The following is a 23113-nucleotide window of genomic DNA, read 5'->3' as shown; positions in this document are numbered from 1 at the left end:
AAAAGTCTTTTAGTTTCTATTTTCTATTTTAGTTTGATGCATGGCAAGGTAATACGCACAGTCACAGTTGAAACTTAATCGATCTGATATCGAGAATTGTACATTTTTAGAATACTTTGATCGTCTTTTATCAAATACAAGGGGGAGAAATGATTTGATCTAATTGATCCCTTAAGGACGTATTTAATCCTTTTTAGAAGAAAGTGAGTTTATATCAAATAGAGTTCATACCTTTTAAGTCAATTTTTAATCTCAACATCATGACGGCTTCTCATCTTTTACAAGTCTTGATTGATACCCCCCTCCTTCCTTCTTCTTTTATAAACATGAATAACATTTGTATGAACTAGTTACACAAAACAATCCATTTTCTCATTCAATTTTCGCGTGGTTTTATTGAGAAAAAAAAGTGCATTAAAAAAAGAACAATGAGTGGCTTCTAGAAAGCAACTAAATATGCACCTCTTATTTTTGTATTTTATCTGTCGCCAACTTGAATACTCCTACAAGTGCCCCTAATTGTACTTTCTCACTGCCACCTTCTCCTAATCTATATTCAATCTCTGCTAATTTATCCAACATAAAAGAACGTGATTCTGCAGGAAATTCTACTTTTCGTGCGTAATAATAGATTTCACTTAAAATATCCTGTAGAGCCAATCCAGATTCCCTTTTCAATTTATCAATGTCTAATCATCAACCATCAGAACACATACAAAACCATCTCTTTCACTTACTTGAGTAAGCAGTCGTAAATTCTTCAGACATCATCCATCTAAAAATACGTTCAATGTCTTGAGGATGTGGATGTCCAGTACAGTTATAAATCGCATTTTCATCAATACGGTCATAAGCAGCATGACAGGCCTGTAATATATTCAGTGCACGACGCATGTCTCCCTTAGATAATTGAAGTAGTGCCTTTTTACCATCCTCTGTCAAGTCCACTTTCTCTTGATCTACAATCGTTTGTAATCGTGATTCGACTTGTTCCATTTCCAACGGTGCAAATCGGAAACGAGTACAACGTGATTGAATGGCTGGAATGATCTTGCTCACATAGTTACAAACAATACAAAATCGAACATTTTTGGTATACTTTTCAATAACACGACGAAGGGCTGATTGTGCTTGATTGGTCATTGAGTCTGCTTCATCCAATATAATCAACTTGAAACCAGAACTAATCAAACCTTAGTTCTCTCTCTCTCTTCTTTTTCTTTCTTTTTTACCTATAAATATTTCGAGTACTAGCAAAGTTTTTAATCTGTTCACGAACAACATCAATACCACGATCATCAGAAGCATTCAGTTCCAATATCATCGATTTATATCTCTCTCCATATAGTTTTCTAGCACAAGCTAATATAGTAGAGGTTTTACCAGTACCTGGTGGTCCATAAAATAATAAATGAGGAAGTCTTTTTGCTTCAATAAATGTTTCAACTAAATAGAGATCATCAGCTCTCTCTCTCTCTCTCTCTCTCTTTTTGTTTATCCTCTTTATTTTCATTGTCATTTACTTGTAGAAGTGATATCTTTATGAGATACAAGATCATCTAAAGTAACTGGACGATATTTCTCAACCCAAGGCAAATTGTCTAATTCTATTTTGGTGGCTGCCATTTTGCCCTTGCCCTTTATCGTCTTGATTGAATCAATTTCCATTGCACTCATTTTTTTTTTTTTAATGCTTGACAAAAAAAAAAAAAAAATCACGAAATGAGCGGGACGCGTTTTTTTTTTTTTTTTTTTTTTTTTTTTTTTTTTTTTAATCCAAGTGCATGCTTGAATAGGTCGCGTTTTTATCCTAATCCAATTGAAAGAGAGAGAGAGAGAGAGAAAGGTACATGTAAATGAATTCCTTCTTCTATAAAAGACATGATAAAAGAATCTATTTCATATTGGATACTCAAAAAAGAAAATGCTTTTTTTAAACGTTTACAAGACGTGTGAATGATCAAAGAATATGTGATTCAACTCGACTTTTTTTTTTTTTTTTTTCAGAATGTTGATTGTGTAAAGAAAGTCTCACAAGCGTTTATAGTCTTCGAGCCAATAGCTGTCTATGGGCATGTACTCACTTTAGGAAGACAGTGAGAAGATTGAATGTATTTTGATTTTTTGCCATGATTCTGTAGTTGAGTGGTTATCCAAACTAAAAATCTATGCCTTTGTTTTTATCAGTCTTGCTTTTTAAAAATAGTGACGATACACATTTAGAAACTAAAATCTCTTAATTAAACCGCCTTTCACACTCTTTTAGTGACTACAATTCAAATGTGCGGACTCAAACAATTCGGAAAGTCCCTCCATTAAATTTTCTGTAAGGTGACACTTTTCGTACAACAACCCTTTCAGAAAAAAAAAAAAAATGAATGCGACACAAAAACAATGAGAATAAAGAGGGGGGAAAAGAAGAAAAGGAAGAGAGAGAGAGGCAAATAAAAGAAAATGAGGCAAGAAGAGATGAATGAAAACAAGTTGGATTCATGAAAAAAAGTCCATCTGTTTCTCACCAAAAGAAGCTTGAACCCAATGTACTTTTGCAGCCACGATATTCAACAACGTAATCCTCAGGGCTTTTTCTCACAACTCAGCATTGAACATGAAACAGATGAGCAACGTTTCAAATCACGGGTAACTATTACATAAGTTGACATTTAAAATAACATGACCAAATCAGACTTGGTATGATTGGATTAAAAGGAATTCATCTGTCGTATGTTGTACAAGTTTTGAAAAAACTAATAATAAACAGGCGACGTTTTTGTTTTTTATAACCGACACCTTGTTTTCTTTTCCACAACACATTCAGTCGTCTTCTCCAAACAGTGACTGTATCCTAAGCTTGACAGAAAGATTCCATATCAAAGCATAAAATTTTGACTACGTTGGTTGGTGGAACGTCTGAGGGATGTCTTGATGCTGTTGAAACTCTATTCTTGTTGTGTGATTATCAGGTTCTTGATGCTTTTGGCTAAAACCTGCTTCATGATCAGCAGATTACTTTGTGTCAGCAACAGGTCCCCTGGGAACATTCTTAGCTTGTTGAGGTCCTGTTGTCTTTTTATCAGATAATAATTGCCAAAGAGTGCAGTGATCTTAATAACACAAACCTTCTTTGTGTAAAACGTTTTTATTCCTTTTGGACAGTTCGTCTTACATTTTAAAGATATTTGTGCCATCGTCCTTATCCTATTCCCAGTTTAATTCATTTACTTGGATGGTGAAACACACACACCTTTTCATGTCGAAAAGCTCTATCCATCCAAAACAGATATCCATCCACATACAACCTCAACCCTGATTGAGGCATGCGATGGATATCATCCGACGAAACCTTTTCTCTGAATGTTATCAGACACAAGAATCAAATGGTAAAAACAAAACATGAGAAAGCTCAACCATACACCAAGTACCAAAAATAGATCAAGAATACATCATAACCAAATAGTGTAAAAATCAAAACAAACTCATGCTATTTGCAAAGTCCATGCAAGTTTATTATAACAGAAAGACAAAAGATGAGATCCTTTGCAGGCAAGTCTTTATGTCTGTTGTACTGCGAATGATAAAAAAAAAAAAAGAAGGTGACCAAGAAAGAGACATAAGGTTATCATCCATCTCGATTGCTATACATCTCTTGCTAAATACTATACTCTTTTATTTTTTAACACTGCTGTCCTCTGAGCAAGAGAATCTATTTGATCATTTCTAGGCTTGAACCAATGTGGATGATATAATAACAGTAAATTAATTTTCTACTAAAGTGAGTATATAAACATGAAAATATCATAAAAAAAGTCAGTATGAATCAAGTTTGAAAGCCAGGGTTGAGCTTTTTTTTTTTTTTTTTTTTTTTGAAAAGCGCCAACTGTTCAGATGTTTCCGTCATGACATTACGTAAAACCGACAAGTTTGGTAAAGCACATTTATACTTCAAAAGGATGTTTGGCACGGGTGGTAAAAATAGTACAGATTCTGATGGCAGTCAATATATTCCCGTATAAATCTTTTTACCTCTTTATGAAAAGTTACGCAAGAACGAGTTTAAAGGAGATTGTGAGTGATAAGGAGTTGAGGATGAGAGAAAAGACAGCCATCTAACGATGATACTTTATCCCAAAGATGATCAGGTCGGCAATAGATGTTTGATAGGAAATGATATGGTGCATAAAGAATAAATATTCTATAAACAATAATGATGATCACTGCAAAATAACTATTTGGTTTATAAAGTACACATGTTTATAATAAATAATAATCATATCCCTAATGAATTATTCAATCCTTTTTTGCTTTTTTTAGATTCATCTAATTACCTTACAATTTCCAAACTCATTTATCCTCTTTATTTTTTTTTTTGTTTTCGCGTGTAAAACTTTAAAGGACAGCTCAATGGCATAGTTTCTCTTCTGAAAGTGTGTAACATGACTCGTACAAGCCTCTTGCAACACACTCACACAAAGAAAATTAAATGGGTTTAAATCATTTCACTCTGAGATAAAATTCCCAAGGTACCATCAAGTTCATTGTTATCTCCTTTCCTTTGCTGCTCTCTTTGCTCTTTGTGGCTTTTTTTTTATTTAATAAAAAGGGTTGGTACGACTGAGTACATTGTGTTGGTTGATTCAGTAAAGACATGATAAAATACAACTGTAAAGAATGAAATTTAAAATATTATATTTTATTATGTACACGTGTTTTTAAATATATATAAATGGCAAAATAGAGATTAATAAAGAAGGAATAAGAGGCATATACAACACATAGAAAGTGAATGAAAGGAGAGGAGAAGAGAAACTTATTTCTTTTTAGGTGTGGTAGAAGAAGAATCAGATCTTTTTCTTTTCCATTCAAGTACAACCTGATGATGTTGATGAACGGGTTCACTATCCACTTGTCCTACACAAATCTTAAATCTCCCTTTTTGTATACTGTAATTGGGTACTGTCATGGAAGATGACTGGGTATCGTCGTCGTTTTTACTGTTACACTGCCAAAAGTCGGAATCCCAAATACGTTTACTAGGAGAACTTTTGGATGAAAATTCTGTACAAGATGTCATTTGAGTTAACAAGTCTTCTTCATTGAGCTTTATTCCTGTCATCTGAGCAAATTCTTTAGCAGTTAAATCTTCACATTTAACAATTTCATTATGATTGTCATGTCGAAGTATTTTCTCGGTAGCTGCTGCTACTGTTGTAGGTGAAGAATACCTCCTGGCTTGATGATATTGATGGAATTTATTTGTGAATAATGACACTAACCCTTTCTTCCATTTATTGTTAAAAGTAAAAGAAGAATGTTGTGGTGGGTTGTAAGTGATGGCAACCAAAGTCATAAGGATTCATAAAATAATAAGAAAGAAATAAAAAAAAGAAAAAAGAAAGAGGAAAAAAGAAGGGCTTATAATCTATTTCAAAAAAAAAAAAAAAAAATGCCTCACTTACAAAATTATATGTGTCCTTGTGATCTGAGTAAAAAAAAAAAAAAAAAAAAAAAATCAATCCAGTAAACCCGACCATTCCCGGGGCTTATGAAGTGGAGTGTAAAAGGGATGCCAGATGATGAAAATGACGGAAATTGAATTGATCAAGGAAAAAGGAATAAAATATCATTTTCCTTTCAGAATGACAATAAAGAATGTAGACAAACCAGAGAAGCAGCAAGAACTTCACCAGCACAGTATTTATGACAGTAATTAATAATAAAATAGAGTGTAATATCAATAATAATTCATTATATTTATAGTCGATGACGTTTTACCTACAGTGTTACCCATCTATAAAGAACTTGAACAGATTGACCTTCAAGTTCATCATTGGGAAATAAAAGACTGGTCTACACTCGATCAACGTACTCACGGTCCAATATTTGAAGTTGGTGGTCATAAATGGTAACAACGAGTCATCATATTGCGAACACTAACAACTATGTATGTAGGCGTATTTTATTATTCCCCAAAGGCAATGGACAACATGAAATGATGTCTATCTATCTTGAAGTTGTACCTGAAGAAGGACTAGAAAAGGATTGGTCAATTTGTGGTCAATTTGCTATAGTAATATCCCATCCAACCAATTCAAAGCATTTCTTTAGTAACCGTAACGTAGCAACTATTCATCATTTGATATAATGCTTATTTCTATTGGGTAGGTGCTCATCATCGTTTTTGTGGTGAAGAAATCGATTGGGGGTTCACAAGATATTATCCTTTAAAGTCGCTGAATTCATTTATAGATGACAACCAAATGACCATTTCAATTTTTATAAGAATAGTAAAGGATGAAACAGGTGTCTTGTGGCATAACCTCATCAATTATGATTCACGTAAAGAGACAGGCTACGTAGGCATTCGAAATCAAGGTGCAACTTGCTATATGAATTCACTGATACAATCACTTTATTTTACAAACGTATTTCGAAAAGCTGTTTATAAAATACCAACAGAAAAGGAAGATCCAAATAACAGTGTTGCACTCGCCTTACAAAGATGCTTTTATAATTTACAGTTCTCTGATGAATCTGTTGGCACCACAGAACTCACAAAATCATTTGGATGGGATTCACTGGATGCATTTATGCAGCATGACGTGCAGGAATTCAGTAGAGTGTTGCAAGATAATTTGGAATTAAAAATGAAGGTACTTGGATATCACTCTGATTCAATTAGACACTGATTCGGTTGATTAGGGAACATTGGTAGATGGAGTAGTCAATAAGATATTTATGGGGAAAATGAAGAGTTTTATAAAGTGTATCAATGTTAACTATGAATCATCCAGAGTAGAAGACTTTTACGGTAAACATTTACTATAATCCTACAGCGTGATCCATTCTAATGAATTAGCTAGACATTCAATTGAATGTCAAGGACTGTAAAGACCTGGATGAATCATTTAAAAAATATGTTGCCTTGGAAACATTAGATGGCGAAAATAAATACATGGCAGAGGGACATGGGTTACAGGCAGCATGCAAAGGTGTATCCTTTGAAAAGTTTCCTCCCGTGTTACATTTACAACTCAAACGATTTGAATATGACATGCACCGAGACACCATGGTGAAGGTAAGGTTACAGTCAACATGTCTAAAAATCACTAATGACATGATCTATCAACAGATCAACGATCATCATGTATTTCCAGATACAATCGATTTACGTGAGTATTGCTCAACTCCCAGTGATGACCCTGAAGAACACATCTATCTCTTACACGGTGTCCTTGTTCATTCAGGCGATATCGATGGCGGACATTATTTCGCACTGCTCAAACCCGAAAAGGACGGTAAGTGGTTTCGATTTGATGATGACCGAGTGACACCAGTGACATTAAGGGAGGTCTTTGAGGATAATTATGGTGACACGGAAGCAAGTGATGATGATGAGATACGATGCACAAGTGCAAAATCGTTAAAACGATTTACAAATGCTTATATGCTTGTCTACTTTCAAAAGAATAAATTAAACGAAATATTAGAATCCATCAAAGAAGAAGAAATACCAAAGCATCTTAATAAATCAGTAAAAGACAATGCAAGAGCACTTAAGGATGATGTGATAAATACATTATTACAACAGCAACAACAAAGAAGCCCAAAGAAAGATATTCGATTGAGAAAATCAAATAGTACAAGTGATAAAAAATGTAATATAATGTAACCCTCTCTTTTATAAACTATATTTTTTGCCATATTCAATGCTTTCCTTCATTATTTTTTTGGCCTCTTTTTTGTTTACTTTCATGTCTTGCTCGATAAGACGTAGACCACATTCAGGCACTAATACTCTCTGGATGTATTCGATCGGCTTCAACGGCCAGCATGTCTTCTTGCTCAATTCTTTGTCCAGAAATAACTGACTCAGTGTCTTTATCATCACATCTGCACCTTTCATACCATAATAACCAGGCTATCCGTAACGACATTAATTCCAAGCGACATTGTGGTGATTCGTTTTACCAGGGCATTTTGGAAATGATTGATCAATTCGGTTGTATCCCTTGACTTGTTTAAACCTATTTTCTCCACTGTCCTTTTTGCTTCCATAAGCCAGTCGCTCTCCGTTCGACCCATGATGATATCTACCAAATCCTCTTTAAACGTATTTATACGCATTTCAACTTTTTCAAATTCAATCGCTTCTGGATACCCCTTTTCTTTTGCTAATGGTTTCATTTCCAATTCCATCTTGTGTATATTGCAAACCATCTTTTTATCTTCTTCCGATATCGCGTCCTTTAATATCAAAGGTTCTATGTATATTCTACCTTCTGCTCTTTCTTTAGCTACCTTGGTTTCATAGGCTTTCTTTTGCTCTTCTTTATATGCTCTTTGCTTTTCTTTTACTTCTTTAATGGCCTTTTCCAATTCTTCAGGATAAGGTGCCTTTAGTTTTTCAAAACAAAACGGGCATTCATAGACTAAAAAGTATTAGACCCGTATACGCTTGTTGCTATTAAAGCTGTTACCATTATCTTCTTGGTTATCTTTAATTGTACTGCTGATGTCCTCCATCATATCCACTGAAGAGCATATTTTGGTATTTGTTGGTTTCTTTTTTGGAATATTTATTCTTTTCAATCGTGAAATGCCTCTAATGGCACTAGGAGTTGTAGTATTGACAGGAATAGAACTTCTAGGGCCAAAGAGGTCCGTAAGCTGATCGGGAGCAGCAGTTGCCATCTTTTTATGAACTCGACCTCCCACTGGCTTCATTATTTAAAAATGCCAAGACGATGAAATAAGTATGTTGTTGTGCGTATATGACTAGCAACAAAAAAAATTGTTCTCTTCTTGAGTGCACAAGTGCTGAAGAATTGTGACTTTGAAAAAGAAGTTTTGACTTCCTCCAATGCAAATCGTCTCGCGTCTATTTTTCTCTTTCGCTCTCTTTTTTCCTTTTACTTTTTTTTTTTTTTTTCGTATCAAAAATGAGTTATGAAAACAGAGGATATCGATCACGTCAAGAAGGTAATATAAGGAAAAAGATGTACATATATAACTCAACGCTATGCACATAGGAGGTGGTCGCTATAGACAAGGTGGTAATGGTGGAGGAGGAGGACCTTACCGCCGAAGAGGTAAATAATAACGAGATTATGTAAGTTTCTTATTTTTGAATTGCCTCATTAGACGATAGGAGAAGCTACAATAACCGTCGTCCTTATGATCGTCCACCTGAATCACATAAAGAAGATGAACTTGAAGATATTGAGATCAGGCTTAAGGGTCTGATTATAAAGATTGGTGACAAGGTATTATGCCATTCATACTGAAGAAAATAAATCACTCAATGCTCATCGTAGTTTACACCCGAATTACAAGTTAATTTAACTAAAATGAAAAACATCTTGGATAACGATTATTCAAAGTATCCCGACACTGTTCAAAACACATTGACAGCATGGTATATACACCTACATATCTCTTTGCAAAATAATAACAATGTAAAATAGTATTTGCGAACTACCTGCTAAAGCACCTGTTTATGGTACTTTGATTGGTTTATTAAACACATCCAGTCATGACATTGTCGCCAAATTGATGGTTCACTTTAATACGGCCTTGACGGAATCTATTGCAGCATCCAACTGGTTCAGATTGAAGCAAATCTTGCGATTCTACGGTGAACTTGTGAATGCTAACGTGGTATCGCCTACAGCATATGCCAACTTGCTCTTGGACTTGTTGATCGTTTTGGATCAACCCAACCAGCTCTGCAAACGATTGGACTGTATTGTTTATATTGTCTTATCTACTTTACCTTGGTGCGCTAGAGAACTGAATGAGCGTGGATCTTCTGAATTGGAACAAATCTTGAAGAAGATTGAGATTTATATGCAGCGTAGAGGCGATGTTAAGGTGTTGGATGTGCTTAAGCATTATAGTGATGAAAGATATTCTACTGTGAAAGAAGAGGTAGTATTAAGAGGTCACTATCACACATAAGATTAAGATCTCATACTGTATAATAGCCTTTAGCCCACATTTGGTCTCTTATTCAAGAACTTCAAGCAAAGTCATGGAAGGTGAGCCATCATGTGAATGTGTTTCCTTTTCGCTTGTTAACATTGCATTCTATGTATAGCTATCACTTATTCCTAAACCCTATCGTTGGTTTGATAGTGAATTCAGTTCTTCACTTCAACATGATTTGCCTCGAGTCAACTTGCCTAGTCATAAAGAATCCATTGCTTATCTTGAACCTACCCCTGGTTTGAAATTATTAGTAGACGACGAAGGAAACACATTGCCTGTGATTCCAAACCATGATAGCATTGAATATTTTATTTTGCAAGAACTCATTGGGGATACCTTAAATTTGTATGAAGTGAATCGTAAAGATTGTGCAAAATATCTTTTGAATCTTCCATACAACTGTGAGCCTAGATACTTTAAATCTGCAGCATCGGATGATTCAATGGATGAGGATGAAGAGGATGAATCTGGCTGGAACTTGTCTGATTTATTAGTCGAGGTATTTAGAAATTTAATTAGAAAACTAGTCAAACTAAAGAGTACTATGTAGTCCATGTTTGCTCATTTACTCCGTCTTCCTTCATCTGCCTTCCGTCAAATGTTTTATTCTTGTGTCATTACTGAACTTTGTCGAGCTGAAGTAGCCACTTTTCCTATGGCATTAGGTCGCGCTGTAAAGACGCTTTTTGATCGCTTGCCTTTTATGGATGTTGAATGTATCCATCGATTATATTCTTGGTTCTCACATCACTTGTCTAACTTTGGATTCCAATGGGATTGGAAATCATGGTAATTACTTTTTTTTTTTTTTTTTTTTTTTTTTACGTTTTTTACGTTTTTTAAGAAATTCCTAACACATCATATTTGTACACAGGGAGGGTGTATTAACTATGGATTCTCTTGCTCCTCAATCATGCTTTATAAGAGAAGTACTGGAAAAAGAAATTAGACTGAGCTACTATGAACGTATTAAGTCTATGCTTCCTGAAAACTTTCAAACCATCATCCCCGTGACGGCTCCAGCCCCCGATTTCAAGTTTAGCGATACTAGTGACCCATTGAACGCCAAATCCAAGGAGATCATTGATAGTCTTCGTACCAAAAAGAGTGTAGAAGAAATTCGAGACCTGCTTGCCAAATACAAGGATGAACTTGCTTCTCAAGGCGTGAATGAAGGAGAACAGCAATCTCTTGTGAGAGAACTCTTTATTCAATGTCTCTTACTTGTGGGTTCAAAGAGTTTCTCTCATGTTTTGAATGTTGTTGAAAGATACTTGGAGGTCTTGCGTTTTTTGAATTCAGCACCCGAAGGACGTCTTCACACAGTACAAATTCTTGCCTCTTTTTGGAAAAACAATACTCAAGTGAGTGAGAGATAAAAAGGCAAAATATTCCATATTTGATTAATTAATACTTTATATAGTTTTTGGGTATTCTTTTAGATAAATTATTGAATTACCGAGTCATTGATCCTACTTGTGTTATTACTTGGGTATTTGAAGAAGAGCAATTCAAACATGCTGGAAGGTAATCAATGGTAATATATATATCATACAATTGTTCTAAACCTACTTTAGAGCATTTGTTTGGGAAATTTTAAAGAATACACTAGGCAAAGTGAATTCTCGTGTAGCACAAGTGAAATCTAAATTGGATAACCTTCAATCCATCCATGAGATGAATAAAGCAAAAAGATTAGAAACAGAAGTCACTGAAAGTAAGAACAATGATTGTGTTACAAAAAGGAAAGTTTATCTAAATTAAAAAATGATTATAGTGTCCGAAGCAGAGGAACAACAAGAGTTAGATTCAATTCGTATCGTTGAAAATTCACTTGCTACTGTTACAAGAGAACGAAAAGAGGTATTCTTACTTGTCTGTCAAAAGTTCGCACAAGTGCTTTCAGCCATTGATTCAGTAAGCCAACAATGGATTTATTGGTGGATCTCTGGTTGGTACAAGGAAATACTTCGTGTAGTACGTATTAGTAGACCCTATAATCACACACACAACTTAATTAATCTTATCTTTATAGAATTATAAAGAATGTAAAGGATTCATTGCTACTCTTGAAACCTTGGTATTTACTTCTGATTTGGATAAGCGTATTCTTGATGTCTTTAACGAAGTTAAAGCATTAACAGAACAAGATGATCTTTTAGTGTAAAACAATAAAAAAAAGTGTTTGATTACTATTGTAGCACATATTTTATGGGTACTTAATGATAATCACAAAAAGAAAAGAGTTATCAAGTGTTATACAAAAACATGCACACAATAATGATAAATCATGTATATAAAAGCTCATTGTTTTTTCTTAAAAAAAGACATTATCGTTACATTAACAAAATGTATTTTTCCTTTACTTATTTTATCGTTATTGCTGCTGTTGCCAGCCTTTCATCTGCTCGTAGCATTGAAACGCATGGTCATCATCAACATAAAGTTCCTAAAGGAAAAGTATTTGATCATTTCCTTCAAATCTGGTTTGAAAATGAGGCAAGTACAGAGTAGGAGGCTTGTGTGAGCTTTGCGATTTATATTTGTATTAGGATTTTGAAACAATGACTAAAATTCCAGGATTTGCTGATCTTGCAAAGGAAGGCATTCTTTTGGATAATTATAATGCCATCACCCATCCTTCTCAACCAAATTATATAGCTGCTGCTGGTGGATCGAACTTTGGTATTACGGATGATGACTATTATAATATCCCTGCCAATGTTACGAGTATCTTTGACTTGATTGAAAAGAAGGGATTGACTTGGAAGATGTATCAAGAGAATATTCCTTCTATTGGTAATACAGATTATAGAATTGGTACCTATGTTCGTAAGCATAACCCTGCTGCTTCATTTGATTCTATCGGATTAAACAAGACACGTTTACAAAACATTGTTGGTGGTAAATTTAGTTGTATAGTCTCTTTTTGGAGAGGAATAATACTTAATTTTGGGCACTTTAGGTGATCAATTTGAAAAGGACATTGAGGCTGGAACTCTTCCTAATTGGATGTTGTAGGTTTCAGCAAAGAGTATTATTAATGTTCGTCGTTAATGGGCTTTTCCTATAGCTACACTCCTGATATGAACAGTGATGGTCATGATACTAATGCTAGCTACGCTGGCAACTGGCTTGCCAACTTTCATAAAACCACTTTAAATAACAAGAAGCTTCTTGATAAAACTGTCATTTTGATTACTTTTGATGAGGTAAATATACTATTCATTTTTCATTTTTCTCCATGATTTATAGTGTGCTTTATAGACAAGAACTTTCCCCATCAGAAATAGAATCTGGTCTCTGCTATTGGGTGCCATTCCCAAAAAACTAAAAGGAACAACCGATAGTACTTTTTATACTCGTAAGTTCTCGCTTTATTCTTTGTTGGTCACCTATCTTATACATAATATTAGATTTTTCTACTTTAAGCACAGTTGAGCACAATTGGGATCTTGGTAACTTGGGCCGTCAAGATACAAATAAGACTGTCTCCAATGTATTTGAATTTGCAGCCAAGAAGCTTCGTTATAAGAATATTCATATAGCTGAACACGATATTCCTTGGATGAACAACACCATCCCTGGCTTATTGACCGGTAAATCTTGGAATGCGACTCACTCTACAAGCATCATTTCTGTCTAAGAAAAGCATGATTTGTTTCGAATTAAAAACATACACCTATACTTTATAAACCCCATTTATTTTTTTTTGTTCTTTCTTTTCACACGCATTTTTATTTGTACAACAGTTTGTATAAAGATGAAAAAAAACCCCAAATAAATAATACACAGAATGTAAAGATATGAGTCTTCTAATTAGAATGCTTAGTAACCAATCACCTGCTTATGTTTAAATGCTTTCAACCTCTTTTTAATGTAGCAGATATATTTCTTGTTAGTCACTTTATATTCTTTTGCTACCATGTGCTAAATTTGAGCTAATTTTCCCTTTGTTTCGAATACAAGAATGTTTGTTTTGGATAATGATTTACTTTTCATGGTTCTTTCCAACAAAATATCTAACCAGCCGGTCAACGCAATCATGCAGCGACCACAGGCACCAGAGCCTCCTACCAAATTGAAAAATATGCCCTGGTCCCAGGTACACACGCATTATTAACCAACGGATGAAATCCGTTATGGACACAGTCATTAATCGTTATAAAACTGGTTTTTTTGGTGATCGCTTTATAGCTGAAAATGGCATGATTTTCAGCATACTCATGGAGCAAGCTCATGTGCAAAAACGGCCTGAGATTGGTCTCTTACTAGATCAAGAAAAGGCCTATGATCGTGTCCACCCTATGTACTTTCGTCAAATAATGCTGGCCTTTAGTTTTACTCCATATTTAGTTCATTCTTTTGGGAATCTTTTCTTTGGAAATGCGGTGAGAATCAATATTAATGGGTATTTTACCAACAGAGTTAATCAACGTCGTAGTCTTCGACAAGGCGATCCGTTATTGCCTATTCTTTTCAACATTGCGCTGGAACCATTTCTTCGACATATCCTTCAAGATTCTTCCTTTCAAGGTTTCCAATTCCAATTTGTGAGCAACTCGGCCATGGCAACATCCAATATCATGCCTCCCCTTTAAAGGTACTTGCCTATGCGGATGATGTGTGTGTCCTGTTGCATTCTACGGATGATTACTGTCGTCTACGCCACCATTTAGACCGCTATGGGTCTGTATCCAATGCTAAGGTTAATATTCACAAGACTGAAGCATTTTCTTTGGATGGACGCTCATACCCAGAGTGGATTGCTTTTCTAGCAGCACAAGGTATTTCCAAGTGGCACGATTATTCGTCACCTAGTCCACTTCGATACCTTGGATTTCCCCTGATTCAGTCTTTTCATCAGTATCGTTATCTAGAACAACAGTTGTTACAGATAGTGAAATCTCAATGTATTATCTACTCTCAACGTAGACTTTCTATCAAAGGACGCGTTACCATAGTGAATGCATTAATACTTTCTAAATTGTGGTATGTTCTGTGGATGGTTCATTTACCAACTATCTTCTTTCGACGGATCAATTCCGTGATTTGTCAGTTTGTCTGGCATAACTTCAAAGATCAAATACACGCAGTTGTGTTTAGATTCAAAGTTAGGTGGGTTAGGTCTTTTGGATCCACAATTTCAATGACACAACCTACAGATACGCTGGCTTCGTCAACTCCTGGAAAATAATCTCCCTCAATCTTGTAGTCAAACTATATTGCTAGATCATATACGTCGTTTCCATTCAGGAAATACTGGAACAAGTCTGGCTCTCTTTTTCCCTCTTTTGCGATTACGTCCTGCTGCTCACGCCAATAACTTTATGCAAAACATATATGAGGCGGTTGATTCTTTCGGATATGCAGATACACAACAGGCAAAGTGTACTCCTGCCACACTTCTCCGCTTGCCCCTGTCAGCTACATTCGCTATGATTCCTACCGATTATTGGATCATTCGATCACGACACAAAAAACTCAAGGTGTCTCAATTTTTTACGTATGATCACCGCTTTGGATGTATACGTCCTTTATTGTCATCTGACCAGCCTTCCTCCCCTCGTCTGATTTCCAAGTTGCGCCGTGATATTCATAATCGTATCATCAAGCTAAATTAGCTTATTTGGCCTTATATATTGGATCAAAATGAACTGTTAGGTGAAGTAGATGATTCGGCATTCATCAATGCCTTCTGTTCGCAGCCTCAATGGATCGATTATAAACCTAAACCATTTCAGTTGTCTCTAATACAGCGATCTCTACCATCATCGCTACTGTCACAAATACCAACTTCCAAGTGGTCACTTTTTTGGAAAATGCCTGTTTCGCCTGAAAGCCGGTCTCTATGGTACTGTCTATTCCATCCTAAACTCTATAGTCAGTCACTTCTCTCAAAATTTGATAACGGCATTGTATCGTTTTGAGAACTCTTTCTGTTTTTCAATATTTTCGCGTTTTATTGTTTACTCAAAATGTCTAATTGGGAAAATTTAAATTCAAATCTTCACGTACCAAGTAAGAAAGGGATCAAAAGTAGCTTTAAAGAGTTATTAACTAAAGTTGCTTAGATTATTGGTCATCAAAAACCTGTATTCAGTGGTCATCGCAAGACTTTTGCCATAATTTGCTGCAAGCGAATCCATTTTATAGCAAGAGAAGTGCTATGGCTTTGTTTTCAGAGGATTTAGAAGTTATTCAAGTTCAACTTGCCCATCACAAGCTCATTTCCTCAAGAGTGAAAGCTCTTGTAAAGCTATTATCAAAGAAAGACGAACTACTGGATCAATTCTGGGCAGAGTATTCAACTAACATCAAATCAATCTCTCTCAAAAGGAAGTATAATGTATTTGTTTCAGGAAGTTTACTGGAAGAAGAAGCAATTGAAACGCTTCAAAAGCAAGCTGCAATCAAAAAAAGCCTAGGTGAAGAGCTTGGTAGTAGTATACAGACAGATGATGATGGTGCTGCGCAAGAAGTTGACCAGGATGACATGCAAGATGCACGTATCGAGCATGACGATGTATAAGTCTCCAATTCTTCTATTTCTGTTTGAACTATTATCAAGAGGGAGGCTGTAAAGATCTACGAAGTATATTCCCAAAACCTTGAAAAGTGTTCCGTTGACGACAGGCAGGTCATGACAAATGGTCTATCTTCTATTTTAGATCTTTGTGATCAGTCACTAAACTCTCAACAATGGCTCTTCAGTCTAAAACAATGGCACGAGCTTCTTGAGCGATTTTCTTTCTTGAAATTGCAATCAAGCTGCTTGAATAAACAAGTCCTTGATACGATCCGCATTGTAACAAATTGCTGCCAGCCCGAGGGAAACATGACTAGCGCGGTAGCGTACACAAAAGCATTAAAGGACCAGGCGGAACGTGCTGAGGACATGTTGGCATATAAGATAGCCAAGCATTCTCTCAAACTTCTTGGAGACTATCCTTTAATGCTCATCAAAAGCACGCCAATCAACTATACCGAGAGTGACTATCTGTAGGTGTTCTGGATGAAATTTTTTTAAGACCATGTTTCCTCCGAGAAAAAGCCTGGTTCGTATCAAAACTGGTGAGTCTATTTTTTCTACTTCTACTGCAAGCAAGAAGGGGTTTTACCCAGACGCCAAAGATATCAAAGGATTCAAGATTGATATCAGATTTGTTGTTGATGTTGGTAGAAAAGAGATAGATGTAGCAGTGGCCGAAGTAGCAAAGAATGACAGCAAGGACAAAACAATAAGTGATCAAGAAAAGCTATTGCGCGAGGGAAAAGACATTGTTGATGCCGAAATTATCAAGCCATGTCATGCTTATCTACTTCAAATCACTTGCAGTGATTGCATAGTATCGAGCATTCTTCTTGGTAGTAATGGTCTATATGTTGTCCTTTATTAAAATGACATTTCACTGCCTTGCTCTCTTTTCGGTAGTCCGCCACCTAACGTTTTGTCAAAGTTGAAGTCGGCTTACGAAAAAGATACTGGCCGCGCTTATCAACAGGAAAGAGAAAAAGAGCAAGAGAATCCTGATGAGTATGATATGTACGGATGGAAAAGAAGAAACGACGGAAAATTTCATAATAAGTTTAGCAAAACAGTTGCTGATGAGTATCCAGTAAAGAGAAATGAAAAGGAAAAGCAGATAGCTTCTTGAATGTCGTTTTTGCTTTAATATACGAGTTGTTTCCTTTGCGTTTTATTAAAAAACTTTTATTTATGCTTTTCTTGCGTCTATACATATCTTATGTAATACTTATAATTTACATAATGTGTAATGGTATGGCCAGTGGCTAGTCTCTAAGATAATTGTTACTTTTTTTTTTATCAAGAAGCATCTGTGGTAAAAACAGGGTAAAATTGCGCTTGATAAAAAGAGAAAATTGTGTAATAAAAAACAGTGCAATGTTTCATCGGGCTTCGGGGCAAGTTTTAGTCCGGTACTCCAATTATAGGCTAATAGCAGTAAATTGTGTAAAATATCTTTGGCCTCCGAACAGCAACTTGTCCGGTGTTTGGTGAATAGCAATCAGCGAACAGGCTTTGCATGAAGAAGAAGTCTATTTTGATTTTTATATCGGAGTATTTCTGTTGTTCTTTGTACCATACTATAGAAGTATAGTTTGATAGAGAAACGGTTCCTTTGACTACTGAAATGTTTTTGCTAATGATGTTGACATCACTCCGTATGAGATTATTAAATTCGGCAATCACGCTTCTAGCCTTGTTTTTGTAGAGCACATGAATCCTTTGTCTGAAGTAGTAATAACTTCTAGAACGAAGGGTAACGTATGCTATAACATGAAGGTGATAGATAGCATTGTTGAATGATATTTGATCAGGAGAGCTAGAGATGACGCCAGGTTATGGAGAACATTTTGCTGGTCTTGGGTAAAAATGAAAGAGGGAAAATCATCAATAGAGGCTCGTTGATGATTACTTTGGCATATGGATCTCTATTTTCATTGAAGTATTTGTTGTTTATCTATGCGCTCTTTGCATATACACATTTGTTTTCTATACACAATATACTCAGGACCACCACCTACTTTGTGGCAAGAAATATTATCCATTTAATAACTGGTATGATTAGAGTTTGATTTATTTCAAGAAGATGACAGGACTACTAGTTTGAACAGGTAAAAAGGGTGTGTTTTCTTAGACAGGTTCTGAAGAAGAACAAGGAACATGTAGCCAAGGTCATTCATATTACTTTCGGGAAAGCTACTGAATGACAAAATAGGCTACTATCCTATCTTGTTCTACCTTTATTTTTTCATTACAGTACTTTTTACTGTATAGGTATGGAAGAAAAGCTTATCTCAGACATCATCAGGCTGCATGATATCAGTTTCACCGAAGATGTTCTTTGGGACACTGTGTTGAACGCAATACCAAAGAAGTTTAAAGGTATGGCACCAATAAATATGGCAGTTTTTTTTAACCCTATTTTTTTAAGGCACAACTAATCTATTGGGACACCAAGCAGGTGTTCTTCCGGGAACTCGATCTTTTTTACTGGAGGCATTGTAGTAGGTTGCACAGGTTTTTTTAAGTAGAAGGGTGTTTCAAGTCATAGGCCATATTAAAGATGTATTTACAGTGTTTTCACTTCAACTTCGACCAATAAAAAATTAATTTTCAATCAAGAGTTACGGCTCATTTGCTGTCTTGGTCGAAGTAGAAGTGGAAAAACTGTATTAATACAAAAGCTTAAATTGAAAAAGGAAATAAAGGTGTATTTGATATACTTTACTCATAAATAGTTGAATTGCTAGAATTATATCTTGTGCAAAATAGATATTCTTTAAGATTAATAGATCTGATTATTATTTACCTATTTTGATTTATACTCTTTAATGACTGATAATGATGATCTTTGTTTGAGGCACTCATTAGCTGAATTATTCATACTCCGAAGATTTATTACACTGAAAGTATATGCTACAGCTTACTAGATCACTGTTTATTTAAAATTAAAGATTTTTTGTTACAGACTTGATCCTTACTCTTTGTGAAGTTAATATAAGCTGTTAATTAACATATTTCGACATTTAACCTTTGTGGTGTAAAAGTAGCAAATTTCAATACAACAAACAACCAATGCCACGATTATAAAAGGAAAAAGGGGAAGATTATTTAATCCCGAAAGTGCGGACAAAGGGAAAAAAATGGTTTTTATATGCCTTAACGCATATTTTTTGTTATGACTGTACCAACAGTAAGTGTATTTGAATGTTAATAATTAAGGAGACAAAGGTCGAATTTTATTTATATACAAGCAGATGAAATTTTTATCCAAAGAAGCTGTGGGATGGTAGTGTAACATGTTGAATGCTACAGACGCCGATTGTACCAAAATTTTTATATTTACTCGCGAGCAGATCGCTTAAATATTATCATCTTTTCTTTCCTTTTCACATCCTCATGACAAATCGAGAATTAAAGCAATTCTTTTACAGGGCAATAGAGTCTCCTTTAATGTCTTGCATTTCTGGCTGCGCAATTTTATGGATCTCATTTGGTATACGACAAACCTTTGGTATCTATTTGATTCCAGTCACTCAAGAAACAGGATGGGATCGTTCCACTTTCTCAATCGCAGCCGCTTTAATGCAGCTTCTCTGGGGATTTTCACAACCATTCATTGTTTATCTTGCAGAAAGAAAGGTAGGATTTGGAAAGGCTATATTTGTATCTTGTATCTTTTACGCTGTTGGCTGCTTTTTACTTTACGCCTCCAACAGCTCATCAGGACTGTTTATATTTGGTATGGGTGTTGTAATTGGTGTAAGTGCAGGTGGAAACTCTTTTCCGATTGTTTTGGCCACAATTGGCAGAAGATTTCCCAGAAACTCTAAGTATCAAAGTATTGCGTTCGGCATCGTGTCATCGTTTGGAAGCTTTGGACAATGCTGCTTTTTGCCTATTGCAAGGGCCACGATTGCTTCTATAGGATGGAGAATGTCATTTATTGTTAGTGGTAATAATACAACAAATTATATTTCCTATAAGCTTTAATAATTTTTCTTTATTATAGGTGTGGTGATGGCAGCATTTGCCCCATTAGCCTACTTTTTACAAACAGTTTCTCCAAAGCCTGCGCTTGTTTCTGAAAAAGAAGGATTGGAAGATCAAGTGGAAAAGGTAGTAGTAGATGAAAAGAGCTCACAAGAACAAGAAACAATAGAAGATATTTCAGCTCCAGATATCAAGACCGCACTGAAAGAAGCCTTTTCATCACCCATATTTATCTTTATTACCTTGGGCTTCTCTGTCTGTGGATTCCATATAGCCTTCCTGGCGACACACTTTCCAGCATACCTTCAAGACCAAGGCATTGACCCTTCCTTAGCTGCCTGGACCATTTCTATCCTCGGTTTAGGATCCATGGTCGGCACTATCTTCACAGGATACCTCTCAGCTATCATACAACCTCGATTTGTGTTGATGGGAATTTACCTCTTGAGAGCTATCTTGATCATCATCATCTTATTCATACCTGCGTCCATCACAACCACACTTGTCTTTTCAATCTTGTTTGGTCCGCTTTGGTTGTCGACTGTTCCGCCTACCACGAAATTCATTGGTGATTCCTTTGGTCACAAGTACCTGGGAACACTCACTTCCATCAGTTTTATTGGACATCAAATTGGATCCTTCTTGGGTGCGTATGTCGCTGGCGTGGTCTATGATAAAATGCATGATTATAGTCGGATGTGGTATGGAGGTCTGGCGGCTGCTATCTTTGCCGTATTAGCTAATTTCTTAGCTGGATTTGATCCAATTGTGAAAAGACGATCTGCTTTAAAGCATTAAAATAATAAACGTCATGTGGTTTGCTGCGGTTGACATTTTTTTTACAGGTGTGTGAAAAATCATTCAAGTTTTTTTCCTTTGATTTGACGTTCGGAATTTAAATTGACAAACTGTGACTTGTGTATAAAAGTTGAATATTAACGCTGAGGTGGTTTGTGAAGATAGAAACCTTCCTTTTTTACAAGCACTCGACACAGTAATAATGACTGTAAGTATATATAAAAAAACATATAGGAAGAAGAGAGGTTACTGCGTTAAAGATGGATGAAAAAGAGATACGGATGAAAAATAAATGGATGGATGAATGAAGGAATGATGGATGTTTACATAGTACAGTCTGAAACTCAATCAAGTTTAATGATTTGCATTTTGGATGCGCAGCAATAATAGCCTCTCTTTACTCAACATTATGTAATTGCAGAATAACTAATCTGATTCATATGTAGTTGGCCGTCGATCTTCTTAACCCCTCTGTTGAACACGAGAAGCGTTCTCACAAGCTCAAGAGACTTGTGCAATCTCCCAACTCTTACTTTATGGATGTCAAGTGTCCTGGTAAATAGCTTTGAAAATAGAATCGTTCACATTGCATGTAAACTAAAGATATCATTGCTTGAATATAGGTTGCTTGAACATCAGCACCGTCTTTAGCCACGCCCAAACTGTTGTTTTGTGTTCTTCTTGCGGTACCGTTTTGTGTCAACCTACTGGTGGTCGTGCCCGTTTGACCGAAGGTTGTTCTTTCCGTAAGAAGGCCAACTAAAGAAATAAAAATAATACAGTTGGAAAATTATTAAATATCAAATCAGTCAATCAAAAAAAAAAAAAACCTCCAGTGCATGTGTGTGTATGTGTGTGTAGATATTCGTTCAATCTTTACTCTCTTGATATTAAAAGAGTTTTTTTCTTTTTAAAATTCTACTATTTGATTTTCTTTTATTTTTTTTACTGTGAAAAATCATGATAAAATATAAGAGCATCTACTAATTTATCGGGGCTATTTCTTAATCTAATAACAATATGTAAATTTCTAACACGATGAATATATGTGTTTTACCTTCCAGCTTTAGGGATACGGCCTACTTGTTCGAAACCTAGCTTTTTCCATATAGCGACAGAAGCAACGTTATTTTCAAAAACAAGGTTAAATACAGATGCCTTATAGCCAATAGCAGGCACTAAGATTTTAAATGCTTCACCCATAGCAATACCGACACCAATGCCTCGAAAGTGCTCCATGACAAAAAATCCGCCATTACAAATCTAAAATATGATTGTTACGATTACTTTCTAAAAAGATTGCTATTTTCATTTACGTGAGAACATCTTCCAGGGTAATTAGGTTTAATGTAAAACATGCCCATTACTTTTTCATTAAAATCATTATCACCAAGTTCAATAAGACTATCTTTGGACATCACAAAAGCATCATAACTATTCTTTTATGTAAGTATAGAGATAAGATCATTCAATTGTATCTTACCCAAGGAAATAGCTTTCAAATTGGCTATCATCCAATAGATTTTCTTGAGGATAAGTTAAACTATATTAAAGATAAATAAATTATCTTTTTATTCACTCATATACTTTTACCCGTCTTCAATTTCTTTATTAAATCTCTGATGAAGATAGCTGACCAAGGGCTTATTGTTTACATCCACTTTTTGAATGTAGCCTATTTGACCATCTTTTAGCACCTTACGAATAGGTAAAATACTGTTCAAATCAAAATCTGAATGTGGTTTATGTATATGTCCATAAGCAGATGACATCTTTACTGGAAAAAAGGAGATCAAGCTCAATGAA

General features: G+C 35.3%; 14 protein-coding genes across 14 annotated transcripts; 10 read left to right on the top strand and 4 right to left on the bottom strand.

Moving 5' to 3' along the window:
- Positions 1 to 465: 465 nt before the first annotated feature.
- On the bottom strand, positions 466 to 1324 carry RO3G_03308 (uncharacterized protein; the record flags this gene model as incomplete). The annotated part of the gene is made up of 3 exons (XM_067657899.1): positions 466 to 689; positions 738 to 1183; positions 1233 to 1324. The coding sequence occupies 3 exons, from the start codon at positions 1322 to 1324 to the stop codon at positions 466 to 468; spliced, it is 762 nt and encodes a 253-aa protein (XP_067514000.1).
- Positions 1325 to 4807: 3483 nt separating this feature from the next.
- On the bottom strand, positions 4808 to 5113 carry RO3G_03307 (uncharacterized protein; the record flags this gene model as incomplete). Its single annotated transcript, XM_067657898.1, has 1 exon — positions 4808 to 5113. The coding sequence occupies one exon, from the start codon at positions 5111 to 5113 to the stop codon at positions 4808 to 4810; it is 306 nt and encodes a 101-aa protein (XP_067513999.1).
- A 330-nt stretch (positions 5114 to 5443) lies between these two features.
- On the top strand, positions 5444 to 6225 carry RO3G_03306 (uncharacterized protein; the record flags this gene model as incomplete). Its single annotated transcript, XM_067657897.1, has 5 exons — positions 5444 to 5483; positions 5656 to 5703; positions 5758 to 5902; positions 5950 to 6067; positions 6163 to 6225. The coding sequence occupies 5 exons, from the start codon at positions 5444 to 5446 to the stop codon at positions 6223 to 6225; spliced, it is 414 nt and encodes a 137-aa protein (XP_067513998.1).
- A 519-nt stretch (positions 6226 to 6744) lies between these two features.
- On the top strand, positions 6745 to 7669 carry RO3G_03305 (uncharacterized protein; the record flags this gene model as incomplete). Its single annotated transcript, XM_067657896.1, has 2 exons — positions 6745 to 6808; positions 6861 to 7669. The coding sequence occupies 2 exons, from the start codon at positions 6745 to 6747 to the stop codon at positions 7667 to 7669; spliced, it is 873 nt and encodes a 290-aa protein (XP_067513997.1).
- Positions 7670 to 7781: 112 nt separating this feature from the next.
- On the bottom strand, positions 7782 to 8691 carry RO3G_03304 (uncharacterized protein; the record flags this gene model as incomplete). The annotated part of the gene is made up of 4 exons (XM_067657895.1): positions 7782 to 7918; positions 7969 to 8100; positions 8277 to 8429; positions 8478 to 8691. The coding sequence occupies 4 exons, from the start codon at positions 8689 to 8691 to the stop codon at positions 7782 to 7784; spliced, it is 636 nt and encodes a 211-aa protein (XP_067513996.1).
- Positions 8692 to 8939: 248 nt separating this feature from the next.
- Positions 8940 to 12154, top strand: RO3G_03303 (uncharacterized protein; the record flags this gene model as incomplete). The annotated part of the gene is made up of 13 exons (XM_067657894.1): positions 8940 to 8979; positions 9030 to 9089; positions 9142 to 9263; positions 9315 to 9415; positions 9465 to 9927; positions 9984 to 10037; positions 10097 to 10486; positions 10538 to 10776; positions 10862 to 11351; positions 11411 to 11514; positions 11565 to 11704; positions 11765 to 11964; positions 12023 to 12154. The coding sequence occupies 13 exons, from the start codon at positions 8940 to 8942 to the stop codon at positions 12152 to 12154; spliced, it is 2535 nt and encodes an 844-aa protein (XP_067513995.1).
- Positions 12155 to 12551: 397 nt separating this feature from the next.
- Positions 12552 to 13633, top strand: RO3G_03302 (uncharacterized protein; the record flags this gene model as incomplete). The annotated part of the gene is made up of 5 exons (XM_067657893.1): positions 12552 to 12891; positions 12953 to 13004; positions 13061 to 13199; positions 13255 to 13351; positions 13404 to 13633. 5 exons carry the CDS (start codon positions 12552 to 12554, stop codon positions 13631 to 13633), a joined length of 858 nt encoding a protein of 285 aa, XP_067513994.1.
- Positions 13634 to 14129: 496 nt separating this feature from the next.
- On the top strand, positions 14130 to 14588 carry RO3G_03301 (uncharacterized protein; the record flags this gene model as incomplete). The annotated part of the gene is made up of 1 exon (XM_067657892.1): positions 14130 to 14588. The coding sequence occupies one exon, from the start codon at positions 14130 to 14132 to the stop codon at positions 14586 to 14588; it is 459 nt and encodes a 152-aa protein (XP_067513993.1).
- Positions 14589 to 15965: 1377 nt separating this feature from the next.
- On the top strand, positions 15966 to 16519 carry RO3G_03300 (uncharacterized protein; the record flags this gene model as incomplete). Its single annotated transcript, XM_067657891.1, has 2 exons — positions 15966 to 16008; positions 16062 to 16519. The coding sequence occupies 2 exons, from the start codon at positions 15966 to 15968 to the stop codon at positions 16517 to 16519; spliced, it is 501 nt and encodes a 166-aa protein (XP_067513992.1).
- Positions 16520 to 17021: 502 nt separating this feature from the next.
- Positions 17022 to 17387, top strand: RO3G_03299 (uncharacterized protein; the record flags this gene model as incomplete). The annotated part of the gene is made up of 1 exon (XM_067657890.1): positions 17022 to 17387. One exon carries the CDS (start codon positions 17022 to 17024, stop codon positions 17385 to 17387), a length of 366 nt encoding a protein of 121 aa, XP_067513991.1.
- Positions 17388 to 18341: 954 nt separating this feature from the next.
- On the top strand, positions 18342 to 19021 carry RO3G_03298 (uncharacterized protein; the record flags this gene model as incomplete). The annotated part of the gene is made up of 4 exons (XM_067657889.1): positions 18342 to 18379; positions 18525 to 18571; positions 18791 to 18898; positions 18948 to 19021. 4 exons carry the CDS (start codon positions 18342 to 18344, stop codon positions 19019 to 19021), a joined length of 267 nt encoding a protein of 88 aa, XP_067513990.1.
- Positions 19022 to 19969: 948 nt separating this feature from the next.
- Positions 19970 to 21307, top strand: RO3G_03297 (uncharacterized protein; the record flags this gene model as incomplete). The annotated part of the gene is made up of 3 exons (XM_067657888.1): positions 19970 to 20471; positions 20529 to 21159; positions 21202 to 21307. 3 exons carry the CDS (start codon positions 19970 to 19972, stop codon positions 21305 to 21307), a joined length of 1239 nt encoding a protein of 412 aa, XP_067513989.1.
- Positions 21308 to 21843: 536 nt separating this feature from the next.
- On the top strand, positions 21844 to 22070 carry RO3G_03296 (40S ribosomal protein S27; the record flags this gene model as incomplete). Its single annotated transcript, XM_067657887.1, has 2 exons — positions 21844 to 21862; positions 21931 to 22070. 2 exons carry the CDS (start codon positions 21844 to 21846, stop codon positions 22068 to 22070), a joined length of 159 nt encoding a protein of 52 aa, XP_067513988.1.
- Positions 22071 to 22252: 182 nt separating this feature from the next.
- RO3G_03295 (uncharacterized protein) lies at positions 22253 to 23079 on the bottom strand (the record flags this gene model as incomplete). The annotated part of the gene is made up of 5 exons (XM_067657886.1): positions 22253 to 22316; positions 22365 to 22570; positions 22624 to 22741; positions 22791 to 22850; positions 22901 to 23079. 5 exons carry the CDS (start codon positions 23077 to 23079, stop codon positions 22253 to 22255), a joined length of 627 nt encoding a protein of 208 aa, XP_067513987.1.
- Between the last annotated feature and the right edge of the window lie 34 nt (positions 23080 to 23113).

Source organism: Rhizopus delemar, genomic scaffold, assembly GCF_000149305.1.
Source record: "Rhizopus delemar RA 99-880 supercont3.2 genomic scaffold, whole genome shotgun sequence".
Taxonomy (NCBI): domain Eukaryota; kingdom Fungi; phylum Mucoromycota; class Mucoromycetes; order Mucorales; family Rhizopodaceae; genus Rhizopus; species Rhizopus delemar.
The sequence above is the reverse complement of the archived record's forward strand: the minus strand, read 5'-3'. Positions and strand labels throughout refer to the sequence as shown.